Raw genomic sequence first — 25,362 nt, forward strand, 5'->3', positions numbered from 1 at the left:
ACCCAGGTTAATAGGTGCGGCTTGCAACAAGAATAGGATTCTTGGTAAAATATTCATTTTGACTGTGGCTATACGTCCCATTAGTGATAGCTGAACATTTTTCCAGCTTTCTAAATCTTTGTGTCACTAGTTTATTATAATTATCATCCTTAATTGTGGAACATTTCGCAGACACCCAGATCCCCAAATATTTCACTTTCTTAGTTATTTGCATTCTAGTTGCTAATTCCAGTTACTCTTCTTGCTTTTTTGTCATATTCTTGGTTATCATTTTTGTTTTGCCGTTATTAATTTTTAATCCTGCCACTTTGCCATATTCTTCTAATTTTTTAATTAATTTCAGACTGGATTCTAATGGATCTTTTAGAACAAATACTAAGTCATCGGCATAAGCTTGGGCCTTATATTCTTCATTTTTGAGTCTCAAACCTTTTATTCCCTAGTCCTTCCTAATTTCATTTAATAAAATTTCCAGGGTTAATATAAACAGCAAAGGAGAGAGGGGGCACCCCTGTCTGATTCCCTTTTTTATTTCAATCTTCTCAGGTAGTTCTCCATTCATCAGAACTTTGGCTGTCTGACTGTTATAAAGTTTTTCTATCATTTTTGTAAATTTTCCTCCGAATTTCATCCTGTCTAATAGTGTTATTATAAATTTCCAAATTACGTTGTCGAATGCTTTGTTTGTTTTGCTTTTACCATTTGTTTTTCTGGATGCGCCTCGTAATATTCTATTATGTCTAGGATGACTCTTGTATTATTTTTAATGTGTCTGTGAGGTAAAAATCCATTTTGGTCTGGGTGTATTCGTTCATTTAAAACCTGTTTAATTCTTCCTGCCATAATTGCTGCAAATATTTTATAATTGGAATTTAGTAATGAAACTGGTCTGTAGTTTTGAATTTCTTGTAGATTAGTTTCTTCTTTCGGGATTAGTGATATTATTGCTTCTGTCCATGATTCAGGCATCTTGGCTTTTCCTAAAACTCCATTAAACATTTCCACTCCTAGTTCTTCCAATATTATTTTATTATATTTATATAGCTCCACCGGTATTCCATCTGGTCCTGGGGTTTTATTATTTTTCTGGTTTTACAGATGAGAAACTGGGACTGTTGAGAGCGGAGCCAATAGGGCTGTGAAGGTGTGTACATACATACGTAAGTATATGCGTAAATGTAAAAAAAAAAGATAGCAATCGGCTTCAAAATAAAGAGCCAGACAGGGACAGCCAAAGGGCTGGATGTAGCCAACGGGCCATAAAATGCAGATCAGTTTAGGACCAGATTACCTGATCTTTCCTCATACTGTATGTACCTACCTGGACCTTAAGCTTGTCTAATGAGGCTTTCTCCAGATCCTCTCACCAAAGGTGGGGATATGGATCTCTACAAAGGGGAGATCTTTTTGTGTAGTGGTGGCACCTCATTGTTTTCCCAGTTGCAATGTATGGCTGTGAAAGCTGGACCATAAGAAAGCTGAGCACCAAAGAATTGAGGCCTTTGAACTATGGTGCTGGAGAAGACTCCTGCGAATCCCTTAGACTGCAAGGCGATCAAACCAGTCAGTCTTAGAGGAGATCAACCCTGACTGCTCCTGAAGGCCAGATCCTGAAGATGAAACTCAAATACTTTGGCCACCTTATGAGAAGGAAGGACTCACTGGAGAAGAGCCCAATGCTTTGAAAGATTGAGGGCAAAAGAAGAGGGGGATAACAGAGAATGAGGTGTCTGGCTGGAGTCATCGAAGCAGTAGGTGTGAGCTTGAATGGACTCCAGAGGATAGTAGTGGACAGGAAGGCCTGGAGGAATGTTGTCCATGGGGTCACGATGGGTCAGACATGACTGTGCAACTAACAAGGAGAACTTGAACTTGTACGTTTCTATTGAGGTACAAGCTCTACCTCAGCCCATCACAAGAGACCACACAGCCATTCACATAATGGTCCATGAACTCCCTCAAAGTCCTAAAGCTGTTTTTTTGGGGGGAGGACAAAATAGGCCAAATTCCATCCCATCTAAGCCCCCATTAAACATTAATTCCAGACAGCACTACCAGACTCCACCTTCAGGGAGTTAAGTAAATAAAATAATGGGAGAGGATTTTTCCTGCTGGTGGCAGAAGAATTCTGGGAGTTGAAGTCCACACATCTTAAAGTTGCCACGGGTGGGAAACGCAGCTTTAAACAATTTCTTGGGACATGACTTCACAACTAACAACAAAAAAGCACCTCGTTTGTGAAATTCCCTTCTCAGAATGGCTTGTCATTCAGATTAGCATCGTTTTGTTGCCAGGTCAAGATCTATTTGTCCTGGCTTCTTAGCTGATTTTTACTTGTATTTTAATTCATACCATGTTTCCCCCAAAATAAGACCCGGTCTTATTTTCTTTTGGGCTTGAAAATAATCACTCAGGCTTATTTTTGGGGAGGTCTTATTTTCAGGGAAACACTGTATTATTTTAGCTTTTCAATGACTGTCTTTCAGCTGCCTAGTTTTCAAGTTTTTATCTTGCATTTTATTGTACATTTTTATTCAAAAATTGCTTCTTTTAATGTATTTATTATAAACCACCCAGAAAATTTGGGTATTAGGAAATTTAAACATTTTCATCCATAAAATAAATAAGCCCAGTCCTTGGGGGGGAGAATTTATCCTCCTTTGCAACTGATTCTCCCCTCTCTCTCTCATCGTTATTTACAATTGTGTATCTTCCTTGTTGTGAACTTTGTTGATTTGTTTTGTCATAAGCCATCTGGAAGACCTGAAAGTCAAAATGTCAGCGTTCCAAATATCATGCAGAATTAAATCAGAATTACAGAACAGACATATTTTCAAATAAATGTAGAATATAAATACAGAGCCTAATTCTGGATAAAACTGAGTCTCAATTTTTTTCAATTTTTCTATACTATCCACATGCAAATAAGCAGACTAATTATTTGCATGTGTATAATAATAATAAGAACTGCAGAAAAAACTATTGCTACAAACCTGCCTTCCATTGAGGACCTGTATACTGCACAAGCTAGAAAGAAGGCTGTGAAAATATCTACAGACCCCTGGAAGGAGGAGCTGACGTTGCAGTTGATACTTTTGCCACTGGACAGTCCTTTTGGACCTAAACCATCCTGAAGAGATGGTGACAGGGAAAAGTACGTCCTGCTGATCTCAGAGACACCGCAAAGTTCCTGATTGATCCAGGAGAATCTCCTTTTGCCGGCGACAGTAGCGCAGCCATTGAAGCTGCTGAAGTTGGGACAGCTCCAGAATGGGAGGAAAATGGAAAGAGAAAGTGTGTCCATCTGGTGAGGAAATCTTATTATAAAAGAGACTACCCCCAAAAAAATTAAAGCTAAATTAAATTTGAAAACAGAAGAGAACAAGTGGCGAAATTTAGCTACATTAGACAGTGTGTTATCCTTTTTAAAAATTTTCTTTTACGGATGGAACTTTTGCAAATGTTTCCTATTCTTTAAATTGAATGGATTAGTTTTTCTTCTACTTTTTATATTCTTTTTTTTATAGCTATGGATTAAAATTTTTCCTTATTTTTATAATGCTGGATTGGATGGGGTTTTTTTTTTGCTCCATTTAAGAATTTTGTTTTCTTTAAGCCTGGAATATAAAGAAGATATAAAAGGAATACAAAGAGGGCTGTAATAATAGAGGGAAAGGAAGTAACACTGCCACTTGGAGGCTGGAGGTTTGGAAATATTGTCTTTTCTTTTTTCTCTTTGATCATCTGACTTTGCATTTCAAGGTTCCTCAGCTTGTTTACAGAGAGTGATAGTGAGAAGAGCATAGGTTGTTTATATAGGTGCTCTTCGGGAGCTTTATTGGCAGCTGGAGTGGAGTGAAAACAAAGCCTTGTCTTGAAAGATTATAAATGAACTTGCTTTAAATTTAATAAAAAGTTTTGAATGCCAGAGTGGCAGTGTTTACAAGTTGGAAGAATGGCGCAACAGGAAAAAGAAACCTTAACATTGCAAAAGATTATGTTTGAAATTCAAAAAATATTAGAAGTAACAGAGAAAATTGAGAAGAGATTGGAGAACATAGATTATAGAACAGTAAAATTTGATGGAAAAATTGAGGAGGTTCAACAAATGAAGAAAGTGGAGTTCAGAGTTCTAAAAACTGAAGGAAAAAATAAACAAAGAGACAAGAAAATTGTTGATACTGACAGTGAACTGAGCGTGGTTGGAAATGGAAAGAGTGGAATATGGAAAGGGGAGATAGATGGACTGGACCTCTACCCCAGATCTCAAAGTATAGAAGAAGAAAAGAGAGAAGAATTGATTGAACTAGAACTTGGAGAAAATTTTTGTCAGAAGCACTAGTGATAACCAAAGATAAGCTGATCGAAGAAGCAGATGGAGGGTTTCGAGCTTATACAAGATATGCAATAAGCAATAAGTTGCAAAGAGAAGTCCATACAAAACTTAAGGAAATAACCAGAATACTAATGCCACAAATGGCAAGACATAAAACTGCACTATTACTGGAAAGACACAGGTTGATGTAATGAAAGCTTATAATAAAAAAATTAAGTCAAATTTAGTTAAATTTAGAGCATTATGTATAAAATGAAGTGATAATGGATACAGTTAAATAATTGATTGATAATGATAATAATGCATATATATGTGTTGGTTTCATAAGAGGAAATTTGAAATAAATTGCAAATGGTGACTACGAAAGGAGGTTTAGAAACTCTGATATTAAATATAACCAATTTTTATTTAGAACATGTTATAAAGCTGTAATGTTACTGGATGATATTGGGAAGAGCTAATGGAATGCCATTATGTGGTTTTGCTTTAAATCTAAATTATATAAAAGGACATAAAAACAATTATAGTCAAATGAAGGTTGAGGTATGATGATAGTAATATATATATTAGATTTAAAATATATTTGATATGAATTGTAGGTGATGACTGTGGAAAGGATGCACGGAAGTTTTTGTAACCAATCAACACACTTTCTACAATTTGTAATGGAAGATGGTTTTATGGGGTTTTTTGTGTGTTTTGTCTGTTTGTGTTTATTCAAAAATAAAAAAAAATCATTAAAAAAAAAGAAAATATCTACAGACCCCTCACACGCTGGTCATAAACTTCTTTAACTTCTACATACTCTCAAAATGATGCTATAGGGCTGTGATGGCAAGCCTATGGCACGTGTGCCAGGGGTGGCACGCAGAGCCCTCTCTGTGGGCAGGCGCACCATTACCAGCTGTTCTTCTGGTATCTGGCATGACATGTGCGCCGGCCAGCTGGTCTTCATGGGTGATGGAAAATGGCCTGAAAAACATCTTTAAATATAGGCTGTTTTTCAAGCCGTTTTCCGGGCTATTTTTGGCCCAAAAACAGCAGAAAAATGCCCTGAAAATGGCCCCAAAGACAGTGAAAAAAAGGCCTGTGTGCACCACCGTGAGCACTGGAGTGCCGGAAAACAGCCTGAAAAATGCCCCCCAAACAGAGTTTTTCTGGCTATTTTTGGCCTGAAAACAGCAGGAAAGTGGTCTGAAAATGGCCCAAAAAACAGCCAAGAAACCAACCCAAAAACAGGCATGCCAGCTGGCCTTTGGGTTTTCAGTGCTCCGGTACGCGGGCGCACCCACATTCCAGTTTGGGCACTCACTGCCGAAATGAGACACAAGGAGAGTCGATCCGTCCTCCCAAGCCATCACTCTTCTAAACAACTACTTCTCACAACACTGTCAAACTATTTAGTAAGGCTGTATTACTATTCTTCTTCTCATCTTTCCTATTACCTATCTCATCTTCTTATGACTATATTTTTGTTGCTTGTATCGTACTATTTATATTGCTTATTTAGTATCCTAGTATGATTTATGTTGGTTGCTTATTTAATATCCTATGCCTGTCACTAAGTGTTGTATCTTATGGTTTTGATGAAAGTCTTTTTATGAGGACTATGATCATGATTTATCACTTGTTGCTTGCATGTACACTGATAGCTTATGTACCGGAGACAAATTCCTTGTGTGTCCAAGTCCATTTGGCCAATAAAGAATTCTGTTCCATTCTTTACTCAAGGGAAAATCTCCTTGTGTTACATGGAGCTTATACCGAAGTACATAAATAAGGAATTGTAGCCTCCATTCATTTCTGCCTCTTTGAATGGGATTACATTGCCCTGACAATGAAACCCATTGAACTCAAAGGAACATTTACAGGATGGGCCTGTGAAGAAGAAAAGGAAGTGCAATAACCACATAAAAACATCACAAGGAAGGCTCCATTTTAAAGCCACATGAAATGGCAATGATTTATTTGATTAATTTGTACAAACAACCATCTAAAAACAACTGCTGTAAGGAAATAAAAAGTCCCCAAACGTTTATTTGTTTCACCAGCAGTTGTTAATAAATATTTCATTAAATAACATGTTTTCAAATAAGAGAGGGTGGTGGGTTTTTTTTTTGTCAATTGCTTGGTTGGTTTTGTCTTTCCCAAATGTGACTGAGAAAAGAAATGCAGAGGCTGAAATAAATAATTTTTTTTTTGGCTTTTGTGAAAACTATTTACAAAAAACATGTACAAAGAATGGAACTTAAACAGAAATTAACCCCCCCAAAAAGGTCATTTATTTTTAAAGGTTTTGGGAAAGGAAATGATCCTAGGAATATTATTCCCCTAATACACATAAAGAGGCTGAACTCATTTGTGAAGGTTTTCTTCCAGAATATTTACCAACATAATCTGGAGAAGACGACACTACAGATCACCCATATATTATATACATACTCATAAGGCAGTCTCCCCTAAACTGGTGTCCTCTGTACAAACTAGGATTACAATGTTCAGAATGATGATCACATGATGGCCAGGAATACAATAATACAATACAATACAATACAATAGTAGAGTTGGAAGGGACCTTGGAGGTCTTCTAGTCCAACCCCCTGCCTAGGCAGGAAACCCTATACCGTTTCAGACAAATAGCTATCCAACATCTTCTTAAAGACTTCCAGTGTTGGGGCATTCACAACTTCTGGAGGCAAGTTGTTCCACTGATTAATTGTTCTCACTGTCAGGAAATTTCTCCTCATTTCTAAGTTGCTTCTCTCCTTGATTAGTTTCCACCCATTGCTTCTTGTTCTACCCTCAGGTGCTTTGGAGAATAGTTTGACTCCCTCTTCTTTGTGGCAACCTCTGAGATATTGGAATAATGCTATCATGTCTCCCCTAGTCCTTCTTTCTCTTAAGCTAAACATACCCAGTTCCTGCAACCGTTCTTCATATGTTTTAGTCTCCAGTCCCCTAATCATTTTTGTTGCTCTTCTCTGCACTCTTTCTAGAGTCTCCACATCTTTTTTACATCGTGGCGACCAGAACTGAATGCAGTATTCCAAGTGTGGCCTTACCAAGGCATTATAAAGTGGTATTAACACTTCACGTGATCTTGATTCTATCCCTCTGTTGATGCAGCCTAGAACTGTGTTGGCTTTTTTGGCAGCTGCTGCACACTGCTGGCTCATATTTAAATGGTTGTCCACTAGGACTCCAAGATCCCTTTCACAGTTACTACTACTGAGTAAGGTATCACCTATACTGTACCTGTGCATTCCGTTTTTGTTGCCTAAATGTAGAACCTTACTCTTTTCACCATTGAATTTCATTTTATTAGATAGTGCCCAATGTTCAAGTTTGTCAAGATCCTTCTGTATCTTAAGCCTATCTTCTGGAGTGTTGGCTATTCCTGCCAGCTTGGTATCATCTGCAAATTTGATGAGTTCCCCATTTATTCCCTCATCCAAATCATTGATGAAGATGTTGAAGAGTACTGGGCCTAAAACAGAGCCTTGGGGTACTCCACTGCATACTTCCCTCCATGTAGATGCAGTTCCATTGAGAACTACACGTTGAGTGCGGTTGGTCAGCCAGTTACCAATCCATCTGGTGGTGATGCTGTCTAACCCACATTCTTCTACTTTATCTAGTAGTAGGTTATGGTCTACCTTATCAAAAGCCTTACTGAAGTCCAAGTAAACTATATCAACGGCATTCCTCTGGTCCACTAATTTTGTCACATTATCAAAGAATGCAATAAGATTAGTCTGGCATGATCTGTTTTTGACAAATCCATGTTGTCCCAACACAGCCTGATGGTAACGGGCTCAGGAAGAACGTAATTTTTTTTCTTTTATCTAGTATAGCATTTTAAAAAAGAGTTCCCTGAAGGAGGTTCATCAAACCCTAGAATAGGGATGTCAAACTCGCAGCCCACGGCCTGGATGCGTCACGCACTGGTGATGACCACACCCGGTTTAGTGAAGGGGAGGAAAATCACGATACATTATGTGACGCCACCGTGATACCGCGGGTTTGACACCCCTGCCCTAGAAAGACATATGAAGCTGTTGTAAAGTTAAGGTAAAGGTTCCCCTTGTACATATGTGCTATTCGTTCCCGACTCTAGGGGGCGGTGCTTATCTCAGTTTCAAAGCCAAAGAGCCAGCGCTGTCCAAAGACATCTCTGTGGTCATGTGGCTGACATGACTAAATGCCGAAGGTGCACAGAACGCTGTTACTTTCCCACCAAAGTGATCCCTATTTTTCTACTTGCATTTTTTTACGTGCTTTCTAACTGCTAGTTTGGCAGAAGCTGGCACAAGTAACGGGAGCTCACCCCGTTACACGGCACTAAGGATTCAAACCGCCGAACTGCCAACCTTTCAATTCTCTTGAAGCTGCTAGGACTCTGACCTCCTGACTTCATCAGTAGGTGAAGGGAAGTTAATCTGATCCAAAAATATGCTGACTGAGAGGAAAGGTAAGGATTAGAATCAGCTCTAATTTGAGGGATGCTTGAAAACCACTCTAGTCTCTTTAGTTTCCCATTGGGATCTACCCCCACAACCATTCTACCTACTGGTATATGAAACAAGCTGGTTTCATACAGTAGAAAGTCCACTTTGGGCCTTTTCCACCTAACAGTCACCCAGTCTAAAACATTTCCATGCATGACTTCATAGATATCAAGGTAATATGAATCAATATGGTTTGTTCCTAACATCATATATATATGTCATCGTTTAGATTTTAAAAACCAGCAATTCATCATGTGGGAACGAATCCCAGAAATTACTTAGGCACTGTGTGATAAAATACTTTCTGTGTCCTATTGCGGCAAATTAATTTCATTAGGCAGCCTTATTAGCAGGAAGGATGGAAGAAACATCTCTCTCATATTCAGGGAGACCAGGGGGAAAAAAATACAGCTAGTCCTCGACTTATGACTGCTCACTTAGCAATCATTGGAAGTTATGACAGACCCCCCAAAAGTTATAGTGGCTGGAGAATTCTGGGAATTGAAGTCCACGAATCTTCAAGTTGCCAAGATAGAGAAGCACTGGTATATAAGGCATACACAGGTTTGTTGGTTTCTATTCTTTGAGCGGTATACAATGAGGTAAATTTTAAGGTTGATACATTACTATCATAATTTTATGAGATTTAAAACCAAGTAAAAGACCCACCAAAATGTGGACACCAAGTTCTTAACTATTCTACTGGCTAGATGCTTGCAAAAGATCTTACCAGATATAATTCATCCTTCCCAGTTGGGCTTCATCAAAAGTTTTCAGGCATCAGATGATTTGCATTTATTAAGTGACATACTGCATATAGCCGAGGATAAAACAGATTCTGCTACATTAGTATCTTTAGATGCAGAAAAAACCTTTCAATTTTTTTTTTTTTGAAGCAAGTGATGATTAGATATGGGAATTTGTTCAGTGATTAAGAGGTATTATCTGCAACCTTGCACCAGTCATAACAAACTGAATGGCTTCAGTCACTTTTCAGCCACAATATCCTTTTTTGAACTAGGACCTTCATCCAGTATTACAAGTGCAGTATTTATGTAGCTTTAGCTGATTGTATATTACACTTGCTGCTTGAAATTCAACACTTAGGAGCTCAGCGCCTTTAGTCTTCCTATGTAGGTTTTTATCTTGGTATCTTCTCCTTTAAAACTTTCCTGATTGGTCAAAATTCTTTTTGAAACAACATGCAACCCAACCAAAAGTCGTATCGCTGTACATGGGCATCTTCAAACTAACTGAGGATGAGCAGTAACATTTTCAGGTTTTGGAAACAATTCTACTTGATGATAGAACCTGGATTATTTACCTTGGTATCAAGTTATTGATTAATGTTTGTTACCCATAACGGTCCTCTCTATCCAATCTTTCTCTTTGTACTTTTCTCCCAATAGCTCCATCCAGTTAATAATTTTGTGTGCACGGTCTATGCAGAAATATGGATCTACAGATGTTGAATTCCAGCTTCTGAGCCACAATCTGTGTGTGTGTGTGTGTGTGTGTGTGTGTGTGTGTGTTCCAGCTCTGGAACACCTCAAGCAATTTCAATCAAACTTGGTACACAGATGACTTACTCTCTGGAAAAAAAATACTGTGGGGGTAAGACACCCCTAACACTCCTTGGGGTCTGCGTTCTGATACAGCCTGTTGTGCCTTAAAATGGCTTCTACTGTACAGCACAGTAGAGTTGCCATGGTAATAGCTTCACAGTACTCCACAAGGTAAGTGTTCCTCCTCTGGTAAGGAGGAAAATCCAACATTAGACATTACATTTGGTCCAGATATTTTCCCCCTATAAATAAATATGCGGGCAATGCCGGGTTATCAACTAGTGACTAATAATGAAACATGACACTTAAAATTCAGTAGCATCTGGAGTTCACAAAATGCTTACCACTGTTCGACAGAGTTGAAATTCCACATCATTTAGCATTGTGGAAATATTAACAAGCTGTCCACCTACTCATCCAAATTCGTCTGACCAACATTATGAATGGTAGCTTTTAATTCAACAGCAATTATTGTATTAACTTTTTATACCTTTCTGCTCCCTTCCAGATTAGAGAAAGATTTAAATAAGCATTGCCAGAACAGAAAAGGGAGAAGGCACTTTTCAGAAACAAAAGATCTCTATATTGGCTGAATGCAATGTTCCTGCACATTAAGTGATTCACTCTTCTGAATAGTTAAAAGATTGTTCTCTTGCTTATCAAATTGGATTGCATAGGAAGCATAGGAAAAGAAGAAATCTTGCCAGAAAATAAGTGATTAAAACAATGATTACACTAAATCTGTATATTTGCTTCCGTGGCTTGGGAAATAGATTGGCAAATTTTTATTGTCCGTATTCTAGTGAATGCTATTGTCAGCCCTGTTTTCTCAAATAGGGGAAGCTTAATTGTGCAATTCCATGAATTACACTGAACACAGCCAACTGCAACTCCAATCTGCATGCCGTTTATCTTGCGGTCTCTGTGCTTGTATACGGAGCACTATGCATGGCCATACAAGGATATTATGTACAGCCCTGATTCTTGGATTTGTAAGGCTGCCTGCTCCTTTCGAATGGGAAACAGGAGATACCAGCTGCCGGAAGTACAGTATATATACATAATGCTCAGGGTCTGGAATCACTGCAAAAGTTTTATAGCTGCCTTGGCAGGGAACATCAGAAACATGTAAGGCCGTGGGATTTTTGTTTTAAAAAGAAGTCAAAATTCACATCTTCCTTGTAATGTGGTCAAGAGACCCAGTGGATTCAGATAAATTCATTCATACATTTTAATTCATGTGGTGCATTTCTTTAGGAAGGAGATCTATAAATCTGTATGTAGCGCATATAGATGTGTTCCTCATTCGTATACACCTCAAATAGCTTTCTTGTTTTTTTTTTTTTTTTTAAAGACAGGAAGGAAAAGATATAAAAGAGGTCTGTTTCCTTGACAAGGCACTTGCAGGGGAAAAAAAAAAGAATCCATCCTTATTTTCATCCAAGATGCTTCTAAAGTCAACTTTTCTCAAAGAAGCGTTTGCATCTCAAAAAATCATTCCTGACCCTTTGGCCCATTTAGAAATGTTCTTCCTAAGATAGCTTTCTTTTCTTTTCTTTTTTCCTCATTTTTTTTCTTTTAAAAAAAACAACTCACTATTTTAGAAAAACAATTCCATCCGCACATTTTGAAATCCCGGTAGAGCTTTCCTGACTAGGCTGTTAATGGCAGCCACAGGCTCGTACCACCATGTTTCTGTATTTCTTCAAGATGACGTTGGAGCTGTCATCGAAGTAGAGAACGGAAATGGCGTTGAGTTGTGTTGGGGCACAGCAAGGCTTCGGCACGGTATCGGGGTTTATAAAGTGAACCTGGAGGCAAATAAGTTACGAGACATCAGGATGTTTACAAGAGTGGAAGCTGAATATTACCGTATTTTTCGGAGTATAAGACGCACCTTTTCCCCTAAAAAAAAAAGGGTGAAAATCTGGGTGCCTCTTATACACTGAATACAGCATTTTTGGCTCCCGAAACCCCGCCCCCCTTTGCAAAAATGGATGTGCTCCTGGGGGGCTGGGGAGAGCAAAAACGAGCAAAAAAACAGGCCGTTTTTGCTCAGTTGTGCCCCTCCCCAGCCCCCAGGAGCGCTCTACAAGCCTCCCAAAGCTCTGCATCCCCCCCCCCCTCTTTGTGTGCAAAAAGCAAGACATGTAGAAGGTTTGGGAGGCCTGCAGAGTGCAAAAAACTTTTTAAAAAATTTACCTCTTCAAAATCATGGTGCATCTTATACTCTGGTACATCTTATAATCCCAAAAATATGGTAAATACAAATACAATACAAATGCAGTGTCAGATTTGGAAGCCATTTTTCTTTTTAGCTTCCTGACTGCCACTTATTTTAGCCTGGGAAATTGGGAGGGGGGTTTGTTGGAGCGGTGGAAACTTAGCCGTAACAGCATTCCTTACTCTGGGAGTCAAGGACAATTGCCTGCACCTGGATTGGAGTGACTGGGGATTGTCTCCAGTCGAGACTGAAGAATGGATTGGACCATGTGAGGAACTTGTGGGTGTGGAGCAGGGTGGGGAAAACCTGGAAGCTTTCAGATTCGGGTTTTCCCAGAAGTGCTGACATGACATCTCTAATAAATTGGAACTTTGAGGAACTTCAAGCCTTGGAGTTTTATTTCGTTGGGGGTGTTTCTTGGAATCTCTCTGGACCCACCAGAGAGACTGTAGGAATCCAGGAGACCTCTAGATGGCAGAAAAGACCTGAAAACGATGAACTCCTTGCTGCCATCTAGTGGCCATTTGAATTGTGCAGCCTAAAATATGGTTTTCCAGCAATGGACTATGATTCTCTTCCCCTCCATATCGGTTTCCCTGTTTCTATCACGTTGATGTTATAACCACTACCACTAATACTTGAAAGTTCTGCTTTTCTATAAATTTGGTGATCCCTGCGAATTAAGAATCAACAAGGCATTTTTTAACTTTGACTTGAGCAAGTATTCTGTGGGTACTAGACCCACAGAGTCTAGTACCCACAGTGGAACAGGGTTTTTGAACAAAGTTTCCACCAGGTTCTATGGGAACTGTAGCCAGGAGATCTGACACCTTTATTTCTGCACTGAGAAGACTATGATTATTGGGCTTAGAAGAAACAGGTTTTGCAGAAGATTAACAGGATTTGTTGCATACAGAAGTCATAAAAGGGCAGTGAGCAAGAAGAGTGAGGATAAAAGGCTTTCTGGGTAAATGTTGGGGATAATGTTATTTGCAATATGTGTGGGTTTGTGGGTATATGTGGTGCATGCACACAAGTCACAGCCCACTATCATTAATGCAGCTCTTACAGCCATAGAAAGCACTAGTCTCTGTGGATTTGTGACTGTTCTTTAGATATTCTTCCTGGTATTGGGACCTGGTGATATGAAGAAATTATTGATATGAATACAATAAGGTTTCTCTTCTGCATTTTCCTCCTTTCTCTCCTCCTCTCTTTTGTGGGGAAAGCTTTCATTGGGTCATTTCGTATCCAAGAAATACAGCACTGTGTTTCTCAAATATCTGAACTATTTTCTTAAGTAAAGGTACAGGTCCCCCTCGCGCATGCATGCTAGTTGTTCCTAACTTTAGGGGGTGATGCTCATCTCCGTTCCAAAGCCGAAGAGCCAGTGCTGTCCGAAGATGTCTCCATGGTCATGTGACCGGCATGACTAAATGTTGAAGGCACATGTAACACTGTTACCTTCCCACCAAAGGTGGTTCCTATTTTTCTACTTGCATTTTTATGTGCTTTTGAACTGCTAGGTTGGCAGAAGCTGGGACAAGTAACGGGAGCTCATTCTGTTACGCGGCGCTAGGGATTCGAACTGCCAACCTTTCTGATCGACAAGCTCAGTGTCTTAGCCACTGAGCCACTGCGTCTCTTCCTTAGTACTTTTCAAATTCTCATCTTGATGAAAATATAATTTAAAAGATAAAATAATTCACTTTTATTCACTTTTCATTTTTATAGTGAATTACAAATACATATAGACACATGTTAATTGGTTCACACTCTTCCACCCTGTCAATGTTTCCTCCCATTATTCAACCAGAAGATCCGGTTTTGGCACCTATTATTACCAACACTTGATTTTCTCTGATTGCATGGCAACTTTGGGTGTTGCCCGAAGAAGTCAGGTTACCACCATCAAAGTAGCTGAACTAGCTATTCCTGAACTGTCAATGTAGCTGCAAGTTCTTTACTCATAGTGTCAATTAATAATTAGATCTAGTTTATAATCTTGGAGTAACCCAATATCCTCTCCCATACATGGAATTGTAGTTCCTGATAATCTGTGATGATGGAAAATATTGCTCAAATTTTTCTTAGGTCAATTTTTTGAAGAAATATGAGAAGTATATTGCTATGAGAAAAATGTGTCTAGTAGATAAATTTGCCTAGCATGAATAAAAGCAGTAATCATACCCATACATATTAACAGGGCGAGAGGAGGAGAGAACAGAAATATGCCATTCTATCTAAAGATGGCAAAATGTGGAGACATGATTTAAACTTGATGATGTTACCTAGTTTGGTAATAGAACACTAAGCTCAGAGAGCACCAAGGACTCCATACAGTTCACCAAATACCGTCCACCCTGGTACCAGACAAATTACCAAATTGAAGATAGAAAAAATGCTAATGTGTAGTTAATGGTTATTTTACTTTCCTGAAATCCATATAGTTCACCTGCTTTGTCATTTCTCTTTTAATGGAATGACACTGATCAGACTAGAGAACTGTTGCAAAAGACTTTTAAGATAAACTTACCAGTGTCTGCACAATAGCATGATTTGTTGCATTCATATAAGAGTTCAATGGAAAAGCGCATTCACCTTCGCAGTAATAGGCAGCATAGCCTTCTGGAGCGATGATCCAGTCCTGGGTTAGGTGAGGAAGAGAGAGGGAGAGGACTTAATACGCTAAACAACATCTTTTTTTCCTGCAAAAAAATATTGCAATTCACCTGTATACATATAGGACATTCACTTAAATTGGGGGTTTTAAATTGAATTGGTTAGATAATATTGTTTTCATTTTAATTTATTTCTGTAGATTTTTTTCCCCTTGTAAAGGTAAAGGTTCCTCTCGCACATATGCGCTAGTCGTTCCCGACTCTAGGGGGCGGTGCTCATCTCCGTTTCAAAGCCGAAGAGCCAGTGCTTTCCGAAGACATCTCTGTGGTCATACGGCTGGCATGACTAAATGCAGAAGGCGCACGGAACGCTGTTACCTTCCCACCAAAGGTAGTCCCTATTTTTCTTCTTGCATTTTTACATGCTTTCAAACTGCTAGGTTGGCAGAAGCTGGGACAAGCTCACTCCATTACACGGTGCTAGGGATTCGAACTGCTGAACTGCGGACCTTCTGATCAACATGCTCAGCGCCTTAGCCACGGAGCCACAGCGTCCCTATTTTCCCCTGTGTTTCTCTTTTAAAAGTTGCAATAAAAGAACGATGATAAAAAGTATGGGGGTTAGGGGAGATTTACTTTAGTTTAAAACGGATTAGGGATTAGGTAGACCTACATTAATGTCTCTGGTCTGTGCTATCATCTAAAGATCAAAGAGAAGGTTAACAAAGCTTAACCTTCATTTCCTGCCACAGGCACATTAATTTATCCCTAGACCCAGTAAAAGGGTATCAATTCCAGTGGGGTTGCTGTGGATTTTCTTTCATTTCCCCTAAAGTAGTGTTTCTGAATTGCAGTTAACTTTAATTCCTTCCCCTAATGCTGAACAGGGAATTCTGGGAGTTGAAGTCCACACCTCTTAAAGTTGCTGAGGTGAAGAAACATTGGATTAGAATGACTTAAAAAACCCCAAACTATTATTAGATTTCTATCCATTCCTCATCAGTGGTTAAGGTACCAAGCTAGAAACTGGGAGACTGTGAGTTCTAGTTCCATTTTAGGAATAAAAGCCACCTGGTTGACTTTTGAGCCAATCTCTTTCTCTCAGCCCTACCCACTAAAGGTTGCTTTAAACTTACTGAGTCTTTTGGGTTTATTAATAAATTTAAAATTATGGCATGGCTCAGGAAATGCGCCTTCTTCCACATCACTCCTGCCCTTTGGAATACTTCCCCCCACCCCCAGAAACGAGGCAGCCCCTCCTGGCATGGCACGTAAACTGAAGACCTGGCTCTGCCGACTGGGGTTCGCAGTGGAACACACAACTTTGGTATTGTTCAAGGAAAACCAACTGAGACTCTCCATAGACACACAACTTTGGTGTTGATCAGTGCCTCGAAGGTCCCTTCCTCTGCCTTTTTAACTTTAGTTATTTCATTCCCGTTTAAACTGCCTCCTATTGGAATATAACAGACATGGTTTTTACACGGCTATAATTGTACGCCACTCAGAGTGGCTCTTCAAGGGAGATGGGTGATCTCCAAATTTGATAAACCCCGTTTTCCCGAAAATAAGACCTCCCCGGATAATAAGCCCAATCGGGCTTTTGAGCGCATGCACTGAAATAAGCTCTTCCCTGAAAATAAGCACTCCTCAAAAATATTATAACACAGCAGCAGCCATGAGGTGATTACGCTTGCCGCCCTCTGCACCTCAAAAATAATAAGACTTTCCCCAAAAATAAGGCCAAGCGCTTATTTCAGGGGTCCAAAAGAAAATAGGACCCTGCCTTATTTTCAGAGAAACACGGTAGAAATTAAAAATAAATAGATAAATAAATTAGTGGAACTGAATCTACTACCATGTTTCCCCGAAAATAAGACTGGGCCTTATTTTCTTTTGGGCCCCCAAAATAAGCACTAGGGATTATTTGGGAGGGTGTCTTATTCTCCCCCCCTCCATGTACGGGACACCCACTTCTGCTTGCTTGCAGGAGGGGTGTCAGGATGCCAAGCAACACAGCAGTGTAGATGCCGCATGTGCCCTGCATTGGCTTAGTGGCTTATACCTGCCTCGGCTCGCAGCCCCAGCCCCAGCACACCACTAGGCCTCCTGCTCTATTGTGGCTGCGAGCAAGCAGAAGAAGTGAGCTGTTGGCCCCATGGGCTCCTGCTGCACTTGGCTGCTGGTGTTGCCACTGTGAGACAGGAGTCGGCTTGTGGATGGTCTGGTTGCAGGGACCCTGAGGTAAGCCGCTACGGGGTATGTGGAGCAGCTCCTCCACCACACCACCTTGTCTTGTGGCTGCAGCCTCACGAGCAACCAGACAAAATGGGCGGCCAGACGGCTGGTTGCATAGGCTCTGAAGTAGGGCTTATTTTGGGGGTAGGGCTAATATTACACACACAAAAAATGCTAGGGCTTATTTTCGGGGAAATAGGGTATAAGGAAAGAATGCTTGCCCTGGAATTATTTTCAAGCAACATGGAGACCTGCATGTTCTTATCTGCCAAAACAGGTTTGGCTTTTACTTTTCTACAAGTGGACATAATAGGAAAAGGAAGTCACATTACACACTTGAGAATAAGTAGACTTAAAGCACAATGGGGGATCTCTAATTCCAAGTAAAATAAAAGTTGCATTACCTGCCATCCAAGATCCCTGAAACTGACATAGAGTTCATGTTTCTTGCAAGCTTGTTTCTGATCATTGCTGCTGTTTTCTGAGTTGGAGAGTGTTGGGCAGAAAAAGAAGGCAAAGCAAAGTTAGACTAACTATCCTGTAGCAATCCGTCTGACAATTTTATTAATATGCATAGACTGGCAGAGGGAATGTAGTTACATTCACACATGACCTTTTGAAATATTTTTCTAAAATAATGACAATATCTATAAACAGTCTAATAAAATTCCATGCAACCCTAGAAGGATTTATGTATCTCTCAGCTTACCCACCTCACTGGTTACTGTTGTGAGGAAAATTGGAGGAGAAAGGAGTATTATGTATGTTCACCATCTTGAGTTATTTACAAAAATAATAAAAGTGGGGTATAAATAAATAAATAAGAGAGAAAAAAGATGCCAAAAATTAATCCATAAAACCTACATATTAATGGTCCCTTAATATTATTCCAACACATTAAAATATTGATCTGAATTCTATAAACATTTAAACAACAGATGCAGTAGAAAGTTAAAGCATTTGAAGAAAATTTCAGAAAGCATACAATGTCTACACTGCAGCACAGGTGAAATTCCTAAATCCAATAACTTCCTTCCTTCCTTCCTTCCTTCCTTCCTTCCTTCCTTCCTTCCTTCCTTCCTTCCTTCCTTCCTTCCTTTCTCCCTCCCTCCCTCCCTCCCTCCATAGCACAAAATTGTGGTGCTGGCCAATCATAAAACTGCCTGCACTAAAAACCAAAACTGGTAAGGTTCCTTTAATGTGTGACTGGGTACATATCATTGGTGGGTTGCGGATTACGTTCCAACTGGTATGGTTGGAACGGGCTTGCCGGCATCCACATGCACAGTACACGCATGCGTCTTGGTACTTCTGCGAGCTTCCACGACACTGCAGCTGCTCAGCAGAGCGTCGTGCAGGTGCTGTACGCGCTGTGCATGGAAGTGGTAAAGACGTAAAAGGATGGTAAGGAGCGAGGGCGGGTGGGTGGGCCCTCTGGAGCACCGTACCGAAACGGTATCCCATGCTCCGGGCTGCCTCCGGTACGCCCGTACAGAGGCATACCACCTGCAACCCACCACTGGTACATATTCTATAGCAGTGATGGCGAACCTTTTCGGTACCTAATGCCCAAACCAGAACACACATGCATGGGAAACATGCGCACACCAGAGTGCCGGAAACCCAAAGACCAGCCGGCCAGTGTGGGCATGCCTGCTTTTGGGGCATTTTCTGGGCCATTTTACAGCAGATTTTGGGGGCATTTTCAGGCCCAAATACGGCCTGGAAAACAGCCCAGAAACAGCCATCTTCAGCCCATTTTCCGGTGTTTCGGCCCTCAAGAAGACCAGCTGGCTGCCATTCATGTGTGTGCCAGAAACCAGAAGAGCTGCTGGTGATGGCACACGTGCCCACAGAGAGGGTTGTGTGTGCCACCTCTGGCACGGTTGCCATAGGTTCGCCAACACGGTTCTATAGTTTTCTCTCCATAAGACAGACGTTGTCTACATCAGGGACCTTCACCCTTGGCAACTTGAGGACATGTGGACTTCAACTCCCAGAATTCCTCAGCCAGAAATGTTGGCTGGGGAATTCTGGAAGTTGAAGTCCACAAATCTTAAAGTTGCTAAAGTTGGAGACTCCTGTCTTTATTATGGCTGCAATACTGTGTAATAATAGCATTCAGTCCCTTGGTCTACTTTTCCAAGTATCATGCCTAAGAAGCCCAGGATGTAGTTCTTAGCTATAAGAAAGTGATCTCAGATGAAACATTGGGAGCAAGACACTTTTTCTTTTCTAGAGTGAACACTCATAGCAACAACCTTATTTTGTCCTGAGTTCAAAGGGTTATTTTGTTTCAGAGTTAGAATGCTCAAAATGGCTGTTCTGTCCTAAGAAAGTTTTACGCACTCCAACTGTGCACTGCAATCAGTGGTGGGATCCTGCCGGTTCAGTGATTGCATGTTTCGCGCCCACCTGCGCCTAACGCCCACTGCACCAGTGTGCACAGGTTTGCCAGAACTTACCTTCCATGTTATTTCTTGGGGAGTAACACAGCTGAGGCATGGCAATCCACTCTGCCATGCTAATCAGCTGAGAGGATATAGGTAAGTAAAGCCCAAGGACGTGTGTGTGGGCCAACCTAATCGTCGGAGCGAAGCAGTTCACTCTCAGCTGATTGTCGGAGCTACCGGTTTTCCTGAACTGGTCTGAACCGACTGAATCCCACTCCAGACTGCAGTTCATTGTGTTTGATAACTAGTTGGTTGCAGAGAAGCATTTTTGCAGACCCCTCAACATCTAAGAATATTCACAGCAGAGAAAGCAATGCTCATTATTTCGTTTCTTCTCAGCTAAGATAAAAAACAATTTAGGGAGGAGACAAAACTACCAGAAACAACTTCATTTTCTTAACTTAATCCCCAAGATAAATTGTATGGAAATCATAAACCTAATGTTTGCGTACCTCCAAGATTTGACACTCGAAAGGCTTCTTGATTTTTAGGTGCCTTTGAACGGTTTTGGTTCCGCTGTTTACCTCCTGCAGAACGGATACTTCGGAGATGCACTTCGGTGGCTTTGAAAAAGGCCACCGTAAACGGCTGCTTGTTCTGTGGACCATGCCTTCCAATGAGACCAGCAAACTTGGGATTGATGCTTTGTCCTAAGTGGAAAGGGAAAGAAGATAAGAGATGCAGATGAGGCAAATCAGTTTTGCAGATGAATGTTGCCTATTTCCCAGTTATTCCAATAATAATAGAAGGCTCCAATGTGCAGGAAGATAGAACATGCATGGTGACACAGTGGTTAGAATACAATTGTTGTTGTTGTTGTTAGTTGCAAAGTCGTGTCCAATCCATCGTGACCCCATGGACAACATTCCTCTAGGCCTTCCAGTCTCTACCATCCTCTGGAGTCCATTTAAGCTCACGCCAACTGCTTCAGTGACTCCATCCAGCCACCTCATTCTCTGTCTTCCCCTTCTTCTTTTGCCCTCCATCTTTCCCAGCATTAGGCTCTTCTCCAGGGAGTCCTTCTTTCTCATTAGGTGGCCAAAGTATTTGAGTTTCATCTTCATCCCCCTATCTTGGGTTCTAACTCATTATAGTGGGAGTTCCTTTGCAGTCACTCTGATGGGTTCTCCCAAAGATTTTAGAGAAGAATATAGTTGTATTAATTTTAAAGTAATACCCTTCATTCAGATAAAAAGATGCAAATATACTTTAAACTAGTTATGGCTCGGAGTCTACATTCATTGAACATTTCCTTAGCTATGGAGGCCAATAAATTGCGCAGGATTTATTGCCAAGCATGTACTGTATGTCTAGAATCAAGCTGCATACGAGTTTTCTTCAACTTGCCACCATAATGAGACAAACAGGATATGAACGAGTGTGTAAGAAATCAAGTTAACTTTATAAAAGTCAGCTATTGCTCCAATATAAAGTCAGGAAGGAAAGCATTCATTGACTTAGAAGATAACAGAATGCCTGAGGCTAATGGATTACTTTAGCCTTTCTTGCATTGCTTCATTTAACCAAACTTTCTAAGAATAAACAAAAATCCACTAAAATTTCCTTCTTCCCCTCTCTCTTTTCTTTCTTTCTCTTCTTTCTTTCTTTCTTTCTTTTCCTTCCTTCCTTCTTCCATTGTTCCTTCCTTCCATCTACCATTGTTCCTTCCTTCCTTCCATCTACCATTGATGGATTAAACTATCAAAGAATAGAAATTTTGATTTATATACTATGTCTATAACCTAACCTGAATGAAAGAGTGCATAATAGGGCGAAAATTTTTGAACCTATTCAACTCAACTGGGCTATCTTAGCAATGTATCCAAAATCCCATGGAATTGAAATTTGGAAAAATTATGGTAACTTCAGTGCTGACATACTGCCATCCAGAAGTTCAATAGACCATTCCCATCCTAGCTTTCTGGAGACTGGGTAGATCAATCCCACTAATGGCTGTCAAAGGTAGTCAACTATGACCAAGCTAGCAGGAAGTCAGAAGTCATTTCCACTCTCACTGATTTTCTGCCCTTGGTCATTCTGTTTCCCTGTTTAAATAAGAAAATATCTCTGAAATGATGACCAAATAGGTCATGAGTTGTCTAGTTCCTACTGAATGTGAGCTTATGTTTCAGTTAGAACTTCAAAAAGCCTTCCAAACCATCCCATCTAGATTCAAACCTCCATGGGGCGAATGAAATGGTCATAAGACTCAAGCCAATGCCAACATGTACTTTTCTGACATTAACAAATTTAGCTTGCTCTTCTTAGTCTTCATTCAGTCTAAGGAGGAAGATGTCAGATTCTGGTAGTTTCTTTGTATCGCCAGAAGCAAAAACAAAACAAGAAATGACTTGATCTAAGATGACTTCCAGGTGCATGTAATAAACTTTGGAGAGCCAATGGAAAGTCTAAACCAGGGTTTGAAAACCATTTTGGGATAAAGGAGAATAATTGAAGCTAAATCAGTGAAGAAGACAATAACCAACCAAGGACCTTGCCTTCCTTTTAATGAATCTTCATCCAGATATATGTCGGGCAACCTTACAACAGAGGATACCTTTGAGTAAACAAAGATCCTCTCTACCAGGGGACACACGAAAGGGACACCATCTCTAAATACAACTGGTCATTAGCCCAAGCACAAATTGTAAAAGATTTGCCAAAATGTTATTTTCTGATACTCACCATCTATACTCTCCACTGATAGCTGCATACCAAGATTGTGCTGTGGATTTACCACCCAATGATTACTAGTTGCTGTAATGTCAAATACCAGCCAACCTTCTTCTTCAGCCCAAATTGTACGAGTATCAAGTAAGAACAAATCTGAATCCCTAGAGACACAAAATAAAAGGAAAATGGGAGAGAACATCTTTCAAAATTTCTAGAATTAAAATTAAGATTGTGTGTGTATGTGTGTTGCGATGACTCAGTGGTTAGACACTAACTTGCCAGCTGGGGAGCTGATAGCCCACGTTTGAGACCAGAGTGTGAGTTCCCATTCCTTGCTCCAGCTCCTGCCCACCTAGTAGTTTGAAAGCATGCAAATGCAAGTAGATTAATAGGTACCACTTTGGTGAGAAGGTAATAGCATTCAAGTGCTTTTGGCATATAGCCACACTGGCCACATGACCACAGAAATTATCTTTGGGCAATCTTGACAGGGAAAACTGTACATACATACATACATACATACATACATACATACATACATACATACATGTATTTTAAAGAACAAAGATGTTTAGATCACAATGTGTGGTGCAGTGTAAAGAATTTTGCTTAAAAATACAATTTTCAATGAACTGAAACCTTAATGCAGGAAATGTAGTTAATTTGTCTAAAAGTAACACTACGAACAATTTATTGATTCTAATATGAGTCCCTCCTCTCCCATATTTTCAGTTCGAGTTATTTTGGCTTATTTATAGAATAAGCACAAGTAGCCCTACTAAGTTTGATTCTGTTGCCCCCGAGGATTTAGATAGGTTGCGTGGACGGCTGCGACCCACCACATGTTTAATGGACCCGTGTCCCTCCTGGTTGGTACTGGCATCTTGGGAGGTGACCCGAGGCTGGCTTCTGGGCCTGGTGAATGCCTCATTGGGTGAGGGATCCTTACCAACCACCTTGAAAGAGGCGGTGGTGAGGCCCTTACTTAAGAGGCCTTCACTCGACCCAATGGAGCTAGCTAATTATCGTCCAGTCTCCAACCTTCCGTTTCTAGCGAAGGTTGTAGAGAATGTGGTGGCGCAGCAGTTTCCACGACACCTTGACGAATCCGAGTATCTAGACTCACGCCAGTCCGGCTTCCGACCCGGGCACAGCACAGAGACAGCCTTGGTCGCGTTGGTTGATGATCTCTGGAGGGCCAGAGATAGAGGTTGTTCCTCTATCCTGGTCCTATTAGACCTCTCGGCAGCTTTTGATACCATCGACCATGGTATCCTATTGCGCCGGTTGGAGGGGATAGGAGTCGGAGGTACCGTTTTGCGGTGGTTCGGCTCCTACCTCTCCGACCGGAGGCAATGTGTGTTGACAGGGGGACAGAGGTCGACCCCGAGGCCACTCACTTGTAGAGTGCCACAGGGGTCGGTCCTCTCGCCTCTCCTGTTCAACACATATGTGAAGCCGCTGGGTGAGATCATCCGTGGTTTTGGGGTTGAGTATCACCTCTACGCTGATGATACTCAGCTGTATATTTCAACTCCAAACCACCCCAACGAGGCTGTCGAAGTGATGTCCCGGTGTTTGGAGGCCGTCGGGGTCTGGATGGGGGACAACAGACTTAAACTCAACCCCTCCAAGACTGAGTGGCTGTGGCTACCGGCACCTCGGTTCAGCCAGCTGATCCCATCGCTGGCCATAGGGGGCGAACAATTGCCCCCTGTGGAACGGGCGCGCAATTTGGGTGTCCTCCTTGATGCCCGGCTGTCAATGGATGACCATGTGGCAGCCGTGGCAAGGGGGGCGTTCCACCAGGTTCGCCTGGTGCGCCAATTGCGCCCCCTACTGGACCGGGATGCCCTACGCACGGTCACTCATGCGCTGGTGACGTCCCGCCTGGATTACTGCAACGCTCTCTACATGGGGCTGCCCTTGGGACGCATCCGGAGACTGCAGTTAGTTCAGAACGCAGCCGCGCGGGCTGTGATGGGGAGTACGAGGTACTCCCACGTAACACCTCTCCTGCGCGAGCTGCACTGGCTGCCTGTGGTTTTCCGGGTGCGTTTCAAGGTGCTGATTACCATCTTTAAAGCGCTCCATGGCACGGGACCTAGTTACTTGCGGGATCGCATCCTCCCACATACATCCCTGTGGCCAATACGCTCACACAGGGAGGGACTTCTCCTGGTGCCGTCCACTAGGCAATGCCAGCGGGCGACACCGAGGGGTAGGGCCTTCTCTGTGATGGGCCCAACCCTCTGGAATGACCTCCCCCCCGACATTAGAACCACTTCTGACCTCCGCTCCTTCCGGCAAAAACTGAAGACCCACCTGTTCCGATTAGCAGACCTGGCATAATTCAACTGTCCCTCCTGGCAAATGTATTATATCTGGTTATTTTAGGGGTTTTTTAATTTACTGTATTTGTTTTTAGGGGTTTGAATTTATTTTATATCTGCTTTGTACAGTTCTTTTAACTGCTTTTTAACCTCCTCCATGTCAATTGTCAACTGTACATATTTAATTTTATTGTATCTTGTTATATTTTGTATGAACTGTACACCGCCCCGAGTCCCTTGCGGGAGAGGGGGCGGTCTAGAAGCATTAAATATTATTAAATTAAATATAAAGCTGTCTATTCAAAATTCTGAAAGCCAGGTTGGAATAATGGTTAAAGACACAAGGCTAGAAACTGGGAGATTATAAACTGTAGTCCTGCCTTAAGCCCAACCCTAAGGAATTAAGGGGAA

The 25,362-nt window shown here is 41.1% G+C and overlaps 1 protein-coding gene across 3 annotated transcripts in view; it reads right to left on the reverse strand.

The window, feature by feature from the left end:
• Window positions 1-6,268: 6,268 nt before the first annotated feature.
• Window positions 6,269-25,362, reverse strand: part of BMP7 (bone morphogenetic protein 7) — a 136,059-nt gene continuing 116,965 nt past the window's right edge. Inside the window, exons 3-8 of one of the 3 annotated variants that reach the window (XR_014174851.1) lie at window positions 22,631-22,779; window positions 20,398-20,595; window positions 17,897-17,973; window positions 15,170-15,280; window positions 12,006-12,220; window positions 6,269-6,514 (exon numbers count right to left, since the gene is read on the reverse strand). Coding sequence is in view for 1 of the 3 variants with exons in the window: in XM_081946542.1 (XP_081802668.1) it covers window positions 12,071-12,220; window positions 15,170-15,280; window positions 17,897-17,973; window positions 20,398-20,595; window positions 22,631-22,779 (685 nt within the window). In the remaining 2 variants the exon portion in view is untranslated. Of the gene's footprint in view, window positions 6,515-7,788; window positions 12,221-15,169; window positions 15,281-17,896; window positions 17,974-20,397; window positions 20,596-22,630; window positions 22,780-25,362 lie in introns of those variants that run through there. The other 2 variants (XR_014174852.1, XM_081946542.1) reach the window with 2 other exon arrangements.

The sequence above is a fragment of the Natrix helvetica genome, assembly GCF_964273705.1.
Source record: "Natrix helvetica genome assembly, chromosome: 3".
NCBI classification, from domain to species: Eukaryota; Metazoa; Chordata; class Lepidosauria; order Squamata; family Natricidae; genus Natrix; species Natrix helvetica.